Genomic DNA, 15,117 nt, shown 5'->3' on the forward strand with positions numbered 1-15,117 from the left:
GCAATCAGACAGTCTTTCATTTAGGAAAAGATTTGTGACAGGTTTTGTTAAGGTTTGCAACCCCTGGACCTCCAACCCTGGACAGTCACTTGTGACAGTTTGTAAACTTCTTCAACTGATTTATGATTGTACTGGCAATGGTTTTTCACTTACTGCACACACACATCTAAGAAATGGTCAGGGCCGGGTTTAATTATGGCACAGAGCTACATCTGAGCAGCAGAGATTTATGAACTAAGCTTTGAATTTATGGCAAATCTGTCTAACAAAATATCTCACTTTGTGGTTGGTGTTGGCTTGCTGCCCGCCAGTGTTATTAAAAAAATATTAATAATTGGCAATAATAATAATAAATAGTAAAAATAGTGAATACATTTGAAATCAATATATTAATATGGGGGCTCATATGATCTTATATGCTTGTTACAGCAAAGCCAGTAACATAATTGAACAGTTCTTTTCACAGTTTATAAACCAAGTAAATGTATTATATGGTAGTTTACAATAATTAAATTAGCTGGCTACATTATTGGGCTTTTTTTGCTTTACTCTCACCTTGTGATCCCGCTTGCAATATTCTTTTTGATGTAATGTTACAATGCTCACTCACTGTATGGTATCTATGGAGAGAGCTTTGTCATGATAGCATTCTGTATTTCAGAGCTGAACAGGGCATCGCTAACAATGCCTGTAGAGGAACAAATAAGCAGACACGTAAAAGTTGCAAACAAGTCAGGGAAAAGGCAGGGCCAGTAATGGGATTTTGCTATGCATATTTGCTATATACACCAAAATACCACTACAGTATCTCCATGCCCAACACCCCTCCTACCAATTTTCCAAAATCTGGATTTGATTTTGGGAATGCAGGTAAGCAGGAATCCAAGATGAAATTAGAGCTGGATTCTGGATAAATGAAGTCAGGTACGGTCAAAACATATTTTTCTTTTCTGGGTCCTAGATCTGAAGACATTCAAAATAATCTGTTTGAAGAGAACAGCCATCATAGGTAAAGAACTTCAGTGTATGAAAAGGAGGGTCTACTGGCCTTTAACAAATAGGGGAGTGGGTATTTTTTTTACTACCTTTTTGAACAGAAACAGGATAGTTTGGGTGATCTATGGAATCCAATGTAAAGTACACGTAAAGAACCTACATGTTCCTCTCTGACAGATTCCTTGAGAGATTTATCTGTTTCTGATTTCCACACTAGGTCATTGCTTCAGATGTGACAAATATACTTTGAGGTAAGCTGTTTTCAATCAGGGAATTGCATTTTTACACTGTGCACATTTTAATGTATGAAAACAAATGCAAACGGCTGCTCAGTTATGATTTTTTAATTTAGATTTAGATAAATCTCTTTTAATTACTAAACAAAATAAACATTAAATAGGAAAGTCTCTGGGGAAAGTAACTTGCATCTTTAGTAAAGTAAAATCTACAGCCTTTTACAAATCATTGTCTTATTGCTTATGGCAGAGACTCTGCTACTAGACATACCATCAGCAATAAAGCCATATGGGACAACCATCTACTGTCCTTCATGGAATCTCTCGGTCATCGGCCCCAAATGCCATAGAATCTCCTTTGCTGGAGATGGGGTAATGAGAGAATGTCATCTTACCAAGAGACTGGCAGGTGCTCTTCTAGCAATTCTAAAGCTGGTGAGTTGTTGACTATTTGCATGCCATAGCACCAACATTTACTTTATGAGTTTGAATGAGTTTACACAAGCGTCTGATGCTTCACCAGTCATATTTTGACAGCAAGGTAATTGCAGTCAATGGGATTGAGACTAGAAAATAAAAGCAGCGCATGAGTGATACATCGTAGTAAAAGTTGTACAAGATATATATTTGTTTTTTTCTTAGGTCCCAAGTCTGGAAATAGATAGTAAACTGGGGCCAAGTGAGGTAGAATGTAAAGATTCAAGCATGAGAAAAAAAAAAAATATATATATATATATATATATATATATATAAATAAACGGGGAGTCAGGACATAGGGTTTCAAACTGATCAGGCAGCTTCATCTAGATCTCTCATTTGCCAATTGGACAATTTTGATTAACTTACTTCTTTTTATGCTAAAAGTTTTGTTACATGTATTAGAACATGTACTCTTAGATCACAAATTATTCTTGCAGTGGCTCTTTTACTTATTTCTTCACTCAGGAAGGCTTCCACCTTTACTCTTCCAGACTTTGTCACAGGCCTGACTTCCTCACATAGAACTTTTAATCCTGTACTCTAAGTCGAAATGCCACGGGCCCCCCCCACAATCCAGAGCACAAAAACAACAAAAGAGATAGTAACTAAAGCCTGCAGTTGGGTGTGTTTAACCTTTGCAAAGCTGGGGATGTAAGCAGGTTTTAATGCAATTTTATCATAGGGTAAATATTGAGGCTATCACTAATGAGCCCCACTAAAAATTCTAGGTATTAGGCTGTCATGCTGATGCTCTTTCTTTAAAACCTGAACACAACATCAAATAAAAGGATTATATTATAAGACACAAAATAAGGATTTGACTTTTCAGAACATCCTACCTGGAAATGGTAGCTTGTTTTCAGCTTTAATACAAAACTAATATTCTTGCCAAATAACATACATATCCGATTACATGAACAGATGTACCACAATCCTAAAGCACTATTAAATATTTCAGCAGTCAAAAGAAAAAAAAAGTTGTATATAAAACATGTCTGCCATTGTGTACAATAAATAAAACAGCCAGTTAAAATGTCCGCAACAGTTCAATTGTTTAAAGAAAAGTTCCTCTGTATTTATCTCTTTTCGTTAGAAATCCAACCCACAATGCCCTTTTCAGGACTTTTACTGAGAAACTGGAAAACCACAGTGCCCAGCAATGCATTTGGAATAAGCATCGATTTTATTTGTTGAAACCATTTTTAAATCATTGTGTTGTATATGTAGTCCTTTGTTCTTAGTGATTCAAAAAGCCATTAAAAATAATACCTCTCCAAAGAAAGGATGCATTTCATTAACGCACCAATGGTGATGCAACATTCTAAAATACACATTAACAGATTATGTTTTATTTTGTATCTTTTTCAGCAGATACTCCATTTGCACATTAAAGTTGGGCTGTCCTTTCTTCGTTTTAGCATTTAAAGCCTTAAAAGCTTCCATCTTCTTTTTCTTGTAGATTTCTTTTGCTTCTTCTCTCTTTTTCCTGTTTTCCTCTGCTTCCTAAAAATGTCCAATAAGAAAAACATATTTTATCAATACCAGAGAAAAAAAGAGTATTCAAAACCATTGGTAACAGTAGGAAATTAAATTTTACATCAATATATTGAAACAGTCATAAAAAGATTTGGTAAAACCATGTATAAACCTGTATGATGCGTAACTTCAGCTTCACAAAGCTAAATCAAAGCAGCAGGTAGAGAGGTTTGGGCTGATGCAAAAATCTTTGCAAAATCAGCTCTCTGGTGGGAATTGATAGAGTGGTACACTACACTTACAAAAAAACAACAAAAGCCATTTTTTTTTAGCCTACATAAAATTAGGCCTAACACCTGGTGAAAGATAAAGGACAGGCTCTAGATAATAATTGATCATACCTCAATTTTGATGATATGGCTGTCCACTGAAACTACGTAGGTACACACAGAATGAATGTCGTCTCACGTGAAAATCTGACAAGTACAGTGTGCCCTCGACATCATTCTTTAAATACCCCCGGCAGATTGATGAATTACCACCATGCGTTTCTATGGAGGAGAGTACAGCGAAGTTCTGCTCACTCATCCTCCTCATTGAATTGAATTGAGCCACTGGAAACGATAAAAGATCATTTTCAGCAACAGTGATTTACCATCTTTTTAATGTGTATGGTGCGTAGGATTTCAATCTACTCTACAAAGAACATACTATATTACAGCAGGGGGTCAATACTAGGAACATTAACTTCCATGTTCTGGTTAAAAATTTGACTAGTTGAACATCTCTGACCAATGTTCTTGTGCACGTTTTTCAAAACCATGTGGCATTGACATTTCCCATAGTTTCATCTTGGTGGATTACCTTGAATTACCTAACATTCGAATCTGGTTATATACACAAAAGCAAGTACAGGTAATCCCAGGGTTAAGGACATCCGACATACAGACGCATCCTAGATAAAAACAGGGCTTCCCTACTAGCAGTGTGCAGAACGGAGGCTTGAAGAAGGGAGGGGGTGCTTTGCATGACTTGCAGAAGAAATCTTTTGGTAAACACAGCTGAGGTTGTGGGTGATCTTAGGGGGTGAGCTCTTTCTGCAGCCTCTTGTAACCCTTTAATGACAAAAGAAACTCTGCAGTTCTTTTCTTTTTGAATATCAAAGCACAGCTTGCTCCAGAAGTTAATGAATTTTTTTTTGCTTTGTTTATGATTAGCTCACAGTGAGGATTTTTTTTACAGTAACTGACACCAGGGTGCCTAATAAGTTGAGACAATCATCTGTCCTAATTGCAATTGTAAAAAAAAAAAATGTATGCACCTGTTCCAACTTACAAACATACAAAATTAACTTAAGAACAAACCTACAGTCCCTATCTCGTATGTAACCTGGGGACTACCTGTAATGGACTTCAGCTTTGATTGAGACCATAAGCTTTATTAAGCAACTTTAAAAGTCATACTTATAATATGGCTAAGAGTAACATTTAAAAGACTTACTGTGACAGAGATATTGAATTCCTGCTTAACACACGTCACAATAACAAACCTTTACCTTCCACAATCTTAGGACAATCTTTGGACAAAGTTATTGTACTTACTTTTCTTTTTCTTGCTCGTTCACGTTGTACTTGTTCATATTCTTCTTTTGCTTTCTGATTTGCAGTTTTTTTCTTAAATTTCTTTTTTGGCCTACACATGGAACACAATGTTATACTACAATTTACCAGTCAAAAAACCCTGATATTTCAAAGCAGGTATTTTACAATGTATCGAAAAACCAATATGTTACATATTGCATCTCTCCAGTTATTAAATGTGCTGGCTGCATTGTTATTTTTTTAGGCTTTATTTCCCTCATTATAGATTAAATGAAACAGAACATATCAGGGATGCTATTGTACAGGGCCAGTGACTTTCAGACTACCCTTTTGTTTTCTTTAAAACCCTATTCAAATATTTTTTCTCAGGATAGCTTTCCTTTTTTGTGGTGGCTGAAAAGCTAGTGCCTCCCAGTGTTCAGTGCTGTAAACCCAGTCTGTTTAATCAAAGTAAGCCAACTACAGGCTGGGCTCACTGGAAAATGCTGGAAAATTGTCCGGCAGCATTGACTTAAGAACAGTTTTGGGAGTATAGAAAAGATAGTTACAGAGATATGGGGGGGGGGGTGTATTACCCCATGACTTCATTGATATAAATAGTGTAAAGTAAATACAACTAAACAGAGCAGAATTCTATTTTATTTAAAATTTTATTAAAATGCAGATGAAAGGTGTGGCCTGTAAACAAAATAGTTTACAGAACAGAGACAGTACTACTAAACTTCCCTCAAGAATAAGTTTTAATGCATCTTTACACCTTACCTGTCCCTGTGTCATGGGGGTGGATGGGTAAAATCAAGCACCATTTAACAGATTAGTAAACTTACACTACTTCTACTTCCTGCTGATGTTCCTGTTCCTGCTCCTCTGTTGTCTGGGAGAGGTCTTCTTCAGATTCAGGCTTCCTCTTTCTTTTTAGACTTTTCACTCTTTCCTCTTCAGCCAGGTAGAGGTGCTTTAAATGTTCAGGGTAATTGTCCACATATAAATCTTTAGTTGTTGTGTGCTTTTTTTGCTTTCTTTGCAGCTTTTTATAATCTAATAAAACTTTTTGTTTTCTCCATAAAGCAAAGCCATGCCCTATAAAACATTAACGAAAGTACAGGTCATAATTAAAGATATAACAGTATTAAAAAAATGACTTCACCATTTTATTCTGCAGGCAGGTACATAACTGTCAAAAAAGTTTTTAATGTTGCACTGTATGAGTACAACCTTTCCCTGAAGTGTCGGGAGGATGGCTAATTATTTCCAGTGCATTCTATTTTAGTAACTGGTAATGCTCATGTGATATGGAGTATGCTGGCACTATATAAATGCTGTTTATTAATATTAATATTGTGACAACTTTCTCATGCAGGAATGAGGATGTGAATGGATCACGAACAGTATATATATATATATATATATATATATATACACACCGGTATATCAGAATTTATGAAAGCCCAACTCAGAGGTCATTTTTTTTCTGCCCCCCTGGGTGTTACATCTGTAGTCTACTATACCATACCCCCATTGTATCTTTTAATGGTCATAAGATGTACTTAATCTTTTGAGCTGAGCAACACCCTAATACAACCTAGAGCGATGGTCCCCAACCTTTTTGACATGAGGCACCACTAAATATACAGACTCCAGACCACACGTGCACGGGGATCTGTGTGTCACTTAAACGGGAAGAGACCTCCTCCAGAGTGACATCATCATGCCAGAACCCGGAGGTCGGAGTCTGCAATGGGAGAGTGGGTGGGTTGAGTCTCTGGACACTGAGCCTGCCAAGAATTCTCCTGACCTTGGTGGGGGGGTGAACCGCTGACCTAAAAGACTAAAAACCAAGAAAGGATGTCAAGCAAAAAAACTAACGCCAGCTTTATTCCTAAATGACACAGAACCAGCACAGTTAGACACTGCACTCACATGCACTGTTTCTCGCCTGATACGAATGATCAGGCTCATCTTGCCTGAGAATCTGATATGTGTACATCGGTAACCCAATTTATTTATGAATCTGTTCTGAGGAAGAGCACAGTGGGTGCTCACTCACCCCCCCCCATAGACCAGCACTGTGTACAGCACTTGTTCAGTATTTGTCACTCCTTTGATTCCTGAAAGATCTTTTCCTGCAATGAAGATCACAGGTGTGTACACTGCCTTAGACAGAAGAGAGTGACAAATAAAAATTCAGTTACCCCACTTTCGCACATTCCTTTTATGTAAGCTGAATTGTTGTGCATTTATATCAATGTGATTTTTGATTGCATTGTTTTATGAACTATAATAAAAGTTAAATGGTGTGCAGATCTTTAATACATGATGATGTCAGGTTACAATCTCCAACATTTTCCTGAATATGGAGTTGGTTGGAGGCGCACAGGTTGTCATGGTCACTCACCTTCCTTCGCACTCCCTGCAGCGAACTGCTGAGCCGCTTTGTATCCCCTTCTTGCTTTCCCCGGTCTCTGTACACCCTGCTTCCATGGGCCCTGGCCACTATTCCTCTGCGCAGACACTAACCCAGGCTCTGCTCTCCTTTTACCGGCCTGTGCACCCCCTCCACTATTAAAGTGTGCCCCCTTATTAAATGGCACTTTCCCTTTCCCCCCCGGGGGTCCGCCTCTCCTTCGGTACTGTCCCCCTGAACCAGAGGCATCCATGGTGATTCTCCACGTTGTTTCACTAGGAGTCGAGGTTGAATTACGTCACCTCATCACATGACCCCCCGCTTCTACTGTGCTGCAGACAGGAGGGCGGGGTTTCACTCAGCTGCAGAGACAAACACATTACATTACACCAGTACGTTCTGCTGTACCCCATCCCCCAAAAAGGGCTGGGGTCACATGACCTGGTGTCGTCATTTTCCTGCTGCCACCGGGAAGCGAGGAGAGTAACATGTACACACTTATCACGTGAGCTAAGGTGATTGTTATCTAGTGCAGAGCAATCAGCACTCAGTAGTAATCATTGTATACAAAGGGTACACAGGTATGTTACCTTTACACATAGCTTTACAATAGAATATCATTTTTTTTTTATAAATAAAATGAATTTGTGAGAAAATCAAATGAAATGTCCTCACATGATATCTGGAAATTCTTTTTCCCCATCAGGATGTTTGCACATTTATCTGCTCCTAGCACAGACCAGGTGAAGGAGACTGTGAAAAACATGCTGCAGTTCATACAGATGACTGGGAGGATATCGGGGGCTCATTCTGTGGAGTTCTATACACAAGATGTATGGAAGACTCTGATAGCTGTGTCACCCGAGGCCGTGTTGTCAGCATTCAGCCAGCAGCAGGAGGTGAAGCATGGAGGCCAAGGTGAGCTCAATCTTTCCTACAATCCCACTAAACGTTCAGATTAACAGGTTAACTCTGCCAAATCTTTATTCCAGGTACATCAAATGAAAAGCCGTGCAATGTCTTAGGACTGGAAGACCTTTGTAATATGGTACATTGTGTAAATGTGTTACAGTGCTATTCATTATGAATGGAATCCTAAGATAAAAAGGGGATGGTGGATCAGTGTGATAACACACTTTGTTAGGTCCTTGGTTTGGAGCAGTGGTCACCAACCTTTTCTGACCTACGGACCACTAAATGCAAGGACTCCGGACTGCGCATGCGCAGGCAGCTGTTTGTCAGTCAATGTGCAAGACACTTTCCGCATAGTGAGGTCATGATGCCAGAACCTGCCCACCGCCCTGAGCCTACAATTTGTACAGGAGATGTGGTCTGCGGCTCTGCCCTGTTCGGTCCACCAGCAGGGTCCTTTGCCTGAGCCGCAGACCACCAGTTGGCGACCGCTGGTTTAGATGATTTCTCCTCACCTAATGTCTGTGTGACAGTTGGATCTCAAACTTTTATAAAGGTCAAGGAATCAAAAAATGGTAATAAAGCTTCAGTGCACTTCAGTGTATGATTCGGCAATAAATGAACTGCTGTGCACATGCTGGGGCTGGGTGGTGCTGACATTTACAGACTAGTAGGTCTTGTACTAAGAACTGATCTGTGTTTTGTGGAATTATTCTTTATTTAGAGATATGATCTCTATAATATCTTTTATGTCCTGTTTGTCTATTTAAAGAGTACCTAAACTAATGCTACTCATCTGTCCCTCCCTCACTGGCCACCCTCATCTTGTTCTTTCTTCTCTACACCCATTTTGATTGGCTGGGCTGGGATGATGTAATTCCCGTTTGCAGGAATTCATTCAATCCTGGTATGTACAGAGGGTATCCTGCCAAACAAAGCTGACGCTGTGCATGAGCAGAGCAATCAGGCGGGTAAGAGGGGTTATTGCAGAAGAGACATTGCCTGTCCCCTCTGCAATAATGAACTGTCTGATCATGTTCTTATAACAAGCTCTGTTCATTTCCTAGAAGTGGTCCTAAAGTTAATTTCCCCTCATTTTCACTTGTCACCAGAATAGGAAGTGAGTTACATTTAAAGCTGAAGTAAACCCAAAGCTATCCAAAACAAAATAAAAACACACTTACCTTCAGTCCCGCAGATCAGTCTATCCGTTGGGAGGTTTTTTTCCATCGGATACTGCGTCGTCCCGGTATCCATCTTCAGTCCTCCGCAGAGGGAGTGCTGGGCCCCAACATCTTCTTCTCTCTTCTTCCACGTTCTTCTTCCTGCTTCACCCGATCTTACCCTAAGCAGGTGCGAGACCCAATTACGTAGATTGTGAAAAACTTGCTAATTTCACTGGGCATTTCCCTATTGATGAAAGCGCTGTTTCTGCGCATGTCCAAGCAACCAAGGAGTAGCCATGAGCCTCCCGGGATGCGTGACGTAGGTTTCCTGGGAGCATCTGCCCTTCCAATTATTTTTGATCACCTAGGCCAGAGGTAGGCAAACTCCGGCCTTTAGGCCAGATACGCCCTAGCCAATATTCCAGTCTGGCCCAACGCCCCCCTAGCTATTTATTGTTGGATCGGGCCTAATTGATTTGTGGTGTTATCGCGACTTCCCGCAATATCATCAAGTTCCCACACAGTAACCCCAATTACTAAGCCTAAAGAGCAAAAGCAACGCGCAGCTACCAGTCTCTGGAAGGTTGACCTCAAATGTTGTGACTTCAACCCTGAATGGACTGACAAATTATTCTTCATCTAACGGGGCAACAAAGCCCTGTGTTTAGTGTGCAACAACACCAACAGCACTTTCAAGCGGTCAAATCTCAAGGGGCATTTTGATGCCAAGCACACATACAGAGACTACACTGCGGATGAGCCGGAGACTGAGGCTGCTCACTTGCAGTCACGATTAGAAAAAAACTTTCATTGAACACCTTGTTTCTTCTGGCCTAGTGTGCCTTGACCAAAAAGTTTGCAGACCCCTGACCTAGGTGATCAAAAATTAAGGGGGCGGTGCTGCACTTTTTTAAGTGCAACACCCTTTTTTTTTTTTTTTTTTTTAAAAAAAGGGTGTTGCACTTAAAAAACACTAACAAACAAAATTTTTACTTTAAATAAAAGGGTTGTCTATCCTTTTATGTAATGTAAATATTCTGAGTTTAGCTATGCTTTAACATGTAAAAATTTTCTTTGGGAAATGCATGTTACAGTACTATTTATTTAGAATTAAACCCCAAGATACAATATGATTTATCATTCATAAGTATGGAGGCATAGGTGGGTTCATATGGAATGTCAGGCATGTCTTATATGCAGTTTGATATTGGGTTGTGGGTGTTTAGGAAATAATTGGTTTGGATTAGTGACAGGTAAGGCACCTGTGAAATAAACAGACGTGGGTTATTTTTTCCCATTTGTTAATCTTTGTTAGGAAGCCTTTATACATTCCATACAAAATAAATATGTTAAAACAACGGTTTTTGGGATACATCCATTTTTTTAGTAAAGACTTTTATCGCTGCAGATATAATAGCTGTGTTTTACTATTTTTGTGCAAGACACATTCATCACGTCAAAAAGGGCCCAAGACAAATAGTTGGTGTTCCACTTTAATAAACCTTAACATTCTTGTTTTTGTTTTTTGAATCCCAGAGTTGGATTAGTGAGCCCTTTTCTTTCATCCCTATATTTAAAGTATGACATTTACAGAGCTATTATCTGTCTGGATCCTGAAAGCCTCTGAGACACTCTGCATTATCATAACTGAACATAAGCCTGAATGTCAGAGAATGATAAAAAAGTGAATGCTGGGATATATATGGCCATATTGCCCTAAATTATAAATTTAGGGGATATCAATTTGTTAATGCTTGTTTTTGTAACACTTATAAAATATAATATAAAATACTAAAATTTAAGGCTACGTACACACGTCAGATGATTCTCGTCCGATTATCATTTCAGGTCTAGTATCTGAAGAGAATCTGTCATGTGCACAGTGCTCGTCTGTTGTTCATAGATCCGTCCTGGAGGATCCATAAACGATGAAGCATCACGATACAAGTGAAGAGGAGAGAGCACAGCGGGGTGCCGCTCTGTCTTTCTCCCCACTCCATAGAGCAGAAGGCACTGTATGTATAGCACTCGTTCATGCATGATGAAGTCTTTTGTCGTTGGAAATGATCGTGAAAGATCTTTCCAATGACAGTTACTGAACATGTGTACATAGCCATATACTACTACAACATATACTAAATGTATTACTTTTATGAGTATTTAAAAATACAAAACAAAACTTTAAAAACACAATTTTGTTTAAATGTAAGGCAGCAAACAGTCTTTTTACACTCAAATTACATTTTTAGTTTTAGGTCCACCTTAAGATTTTTACAGTAGTGTTACAGGAGATGTAATGCATTGGTGTGACCATGTAACCCAGCTGACCCATGGGAAGTGCTGCAGCAAAGCATAGATTGTGCTGCTAACTAAAAAGCGCTTCTGCAGCATTGTCAGACACATTGGCAGGATTACCAGGTAGGGATTTAGGAATATGAGAAAATCTGAGCACTGGCCAAATATATTAAAATGATTTTGCCTGGACATTCAGTTTACATTTTTTAGAACTTAGAACGTCATATTAGAATGTCGAATGTCATATTAGAACCAAGAAAAGTAACCTTGTTAGAAAGTAATATATAATATTTATTATAAGAACCAGGACTATGATAAGGACTTTACCATGACAACATGGGGTAGGCTGTTTCTTTATGAGAGAATTCTAAGATTAGTGGTTTTCAGCAACCCAGCCATATGCCCTACCAAAAATCAAGATGCTATTGTGACCTATTAGTTTACCTACAACACTTAAGGTGCCTTACATAGCTACTGGTCAGCAGTTGCTATGTAAGTGTCTTGTATATAGTAATGGAATTGGGCCCACGCAGTCACTTTGACTACAGCCTATATTAGTGATCTTTCTATTACATTTGAGCCTCTACCCATCCTTTCAAACCAGTAAAAGGGGTTTTAGATGTTCAAATCCCAGGGTGCTCTGGTAACAGTAATGCATAAAGTTGTCTCTTTTCATAAATTCCCTACAGCTATAAGAGAGCTTGCATCTTCCTAGATTGGGCTTTTCAGTTTCATTATCCACTGTCCTGTAATTATTGTGTAATTCTGTGTTACAAGAAGAATTGGCAAGCCACCCTACAGTTTGTCTATATGATATATGTATTTGTCCTATTATTGTGTGTCTTTGTAAGATACTAGGTATAGAAGAGTCTCCATGGAATAACAGTTTTATGTCCTTAAAGACCCTGTGTTGTTATGGTACTTTGTACAGTTGATGTTTGTTCTCTCTATTTATAAAGATATCTTTCTGTTTATTAAATTCCTCAAAAGGTCTTGCATGCCTAATATGTTGCTTCTTGTTCTTGACTTCTGATCACATGTCTATGTGGACCTTTAGCTTCCTTTTACTACCTAATAAATTCCTAAGTTATGACCTGTATAATGCTTTATATATTATCTCTACATATACTTACACATGTTATACATTCTGTTCCAGTTTAATGGAGGTATGTGGCCATGACACTAAAAAGTGGTTTGGATCTTAGTTATTTGCAAACTGCTCTTACATAAGCACTGTGTTTTCTTCCTATGGACATGTCTAAAGTATTCAAAATATGTTTGTGGTATACCATACCTTGCCTATATTGACTATTGCCTATATTGACTATTTACCAACATTGTAAAATGTGCTCTGTTCCTATTCACAAATAGGGTCAGCAAGCTTTTCATTAACTAGACTGCAATGATAAGTAAAAAAATTAGTTCTGAATGAGAAAGATGTATTCTATTTGATTTAGAGACAGCCCTTAATTGCTGTTTGAGACCAGAATGAAAGCTTTCCTGATGGTGAATTTTCTCTGTGCCTCCACTAGAGTTCACACGTTATGTTATTTCCTAACTTCGTTATATTCTGCACAGGAATATGGATCATGTAAGCTGTTACCAAAACTCCCCCTGGATGTCCTGGACATCAATAAATACATAGCAGGAGAGTGTATCGTGTTCTTTGTGAAATTAACATTTACATGTTGGATGTTTCAGCGTGTCGTGGTGGATTGTTGTCTAAGCGACTGACTGATCGTTCAATCAACAATTTTTTCTGCTGGGTGCATGGTCACCTATAGGACTAGATAAGGTTAAAATATTATCATCATCAATACATGTTTATACTGCCAACATATTAAACAGTTATGCTGTTGGTTTTACCTTTTAGATAACAATATAATGATGTTTTATGGCTTATTAGTTATGTGCCTTTGATTTCTGTGAAGGAGGACACTATTTGTACATAATAAAATTAATAAGCGTTTACTTTTTTGTAAATTTGCCTCAACTTTAAGTCCCAAAAATGTTATATTAACAGCAAAATGATGAAAAATTATCATACGTGCACGAAACCATAGTAATAAATGGTGTGTTAAGCATGCAGTCATATATCCAATTTACATAAAAATGCCATTAGAAGAATCCTTGCAAGACAGTTGTGATTTTCAATGGTTTATCAATTTTTATTGGAAAAAAACCAACGCTTTATGTGCTGGCATTACCTTTAGCAGAGTCTTTGTTTTGTTTTCTTAAGATACCATAGCTAAAAGTGTATAACAATCCTTAATCCAAAAAAATGTATGCTTTTGATTAGAATATTAGGCGAAGGGAAGTGCTGAAAATAAAGCACTATTAAATGCCTGCTTGTGCAGCTATCCTGTGCCTAAAGCCTTTGACTATCATACCTTTGTATAATATTTTGAATTCTACGGATGGGAAGGGAATATTGACCTGACGCCTACCCTATGAGCGGTCACATGGGGGTACAGGGAAGAGTGCTAAACCTGTGCAAACAAATGCCTTTTCAGTATCTGCATAAGAACTTCTGTGGGGTGTAACAGTTTTTTTTTACAGACCTTAATATTTATTAGAAAGAAATATATTTGCATCTGATTGTTTTCACAACCTCCCTTGTGTTTTAAACTCCAGTCAATGTCTTCTGCTCGAGGGTTACTGCCATCTACCTGGGTGTGTGCTCAGAGCTAATGATTGACTGGTTATCTCTCACAACACCCCTCCAACCCTGTTAATATACCGGGAATGTTTTGTTTTATTTGAAATATTGTATGTTTTGAATGGATTCATCTTTTTCTATCTTTGACAGCCAATGTTACCAGTTGGCCACTAGATGGTAATGTTGAGTAACCTTTAATGTGTCTGGAATGCAACCACTATCACTTCATTGTATTTCATCCTCAAATCACCCAGTCATCATTCTAAAGTCAATGAACATAATGTGGAGCTAGTCACCTGATACCTTGGATAGTTTTTTGCTTAGTTGCTTTTGTATTGAGTTGTTCTGGTGACTTGAAAAATGGATTTGTGCCTGCCTACGAGAAAATGGAGCGATTTTAGTATAAGTTAATATGAAGTTTAATTCATTTATGTTAAATTGTGATTATCCATCAATACAATGTAATGTACTTTAAGACAGAAAAAGATTTGGCTATATAAAAGCAAGTCGGACATCTTTATAGTTTTGGATTAATATGTGAAAGTGGAATCTATTTTGTTTTTACTTCTGTATCTTTCCCCATTGATGTGCTTCAGTTTTTTCACCCACCACAACCAGCTATGTCTTTAGTGCATTGCTAGAAGAACCCAACAGAGAATATTTGTATCTCCGTTAACTATAAAGGCACCCATACATAGACAGCTTGTTATGTTATATTCAATGTATGGCTGTTTACAGTACAGGTAGTCCCCTGAGTTAAGGACATCCGACATATGGATGACTCCTAGACATGAACGGGGCTTCCCTGCTCATTCGTGTGCAGGACGGAGGCTTGATGGTGGGAGGGGGCAGTTCGCATGACTTGCAGAAGAAATCTTTTGCTGTTCTCTCT

At 38.3% G+C, this 15,117-nt stretch overlaps 2 protein-coding genes across 3 annotated transcripts in view; one reads left to right on the plus strand and one right to left on the minus strand.

Annotated features, from left to right (window-relative positions):
- Nucleotides 1–2,528: 2,528 nt before the first annotated feature.
- On the minus strand, nt 2,529–7,500 carry CCDC59 (coiled-coil domain containing 59). Its single transcript, XM_072401216.1, has 4 exons — nt 7,185–7,500; nt 5,617–5,869; nt 4,790–4,880; nt 2,529–3,215 (listed from the first exon to the last, which is right to left on the minus strand). The coding sequence occupies exons 1-4, from the start codon at nt 7,444–7,446 to the stop codon at nt 3,054–3,056; spliced, it is 768 nt and encodes a 255-aa protein (XP_072257317.1). The 5' UTR covers nt 7,447–7,500; the 3' UTR covers nt 2,529–3,053.
- A 108-nt stretch (nt 7,501–7,608) lies between these two features.
- METTL25 (methyltransferase like 25) overlaps nt 7,609–15,117 on the plus strand; it is an 85,583-nt gene continuing 78,074 nt past the window's right edge. Inside the window, exons 1-2 of one of the 2 annotated variants that reach the window (XM_072401213.1) lie at nt 7,609–7,774; nt 7,900–8,111. In XM_072401213.1, the coding sequence (XP_072257314.1) occupies nt 7,901–8,111 (211 nt within the window). In that variant the 5' untranslated portion in view covers nt 7,609–7,774; nt 7,900. Of the gene's footprint in view, nt 7,775–7,899; nt 8,112–8,187; nt 8,242–15,117 lie in introns of those variants that run through there. The other variant, XM_072401215.1, reaches the window with a different exon arrangement.

The sequence above is a fragment of the Pyxicephalus adspersus genome, chromosome 2 (assembly GCF_032062135.1).
Source record: "Pyxicephalus adspersus chromosome 2, UCB_Pads_2.0, whole genome shotgun sequence".
Classification (NCBI taxonomy): Eukaryota; Metazoa; Chordata; class Amphibia; order Anura; family Pyxicephalidae; genus Pyxicephalus; species Pyxicephalus adspersus.

Bases quoted from the DNA above. Each gene is read 5' to 3' on its own strand.
- CCDC59 (XM_072401216.1), bottom strand. From the start codon at position 7,446: ATGGATGCCTCTGGTTCAGGGGGACAGTACCGAAGGAGAGGCGGACCC. The intron at 5,870-7,184 runs GTGAGTGACCAT...AATGTTTTATAG, and splicing joins TGCAGGGAGTGCGAAGGAAG to GGCATGGCTTTGCTTTATGG. The intron at 4,881-5,616 runs GTAAGTTTACTA...TTCCATGTGTAG, and splicing joins CAGCAGGAAGTAGAAGTAGT to GCCAAAAAAGAAATTTAAGA.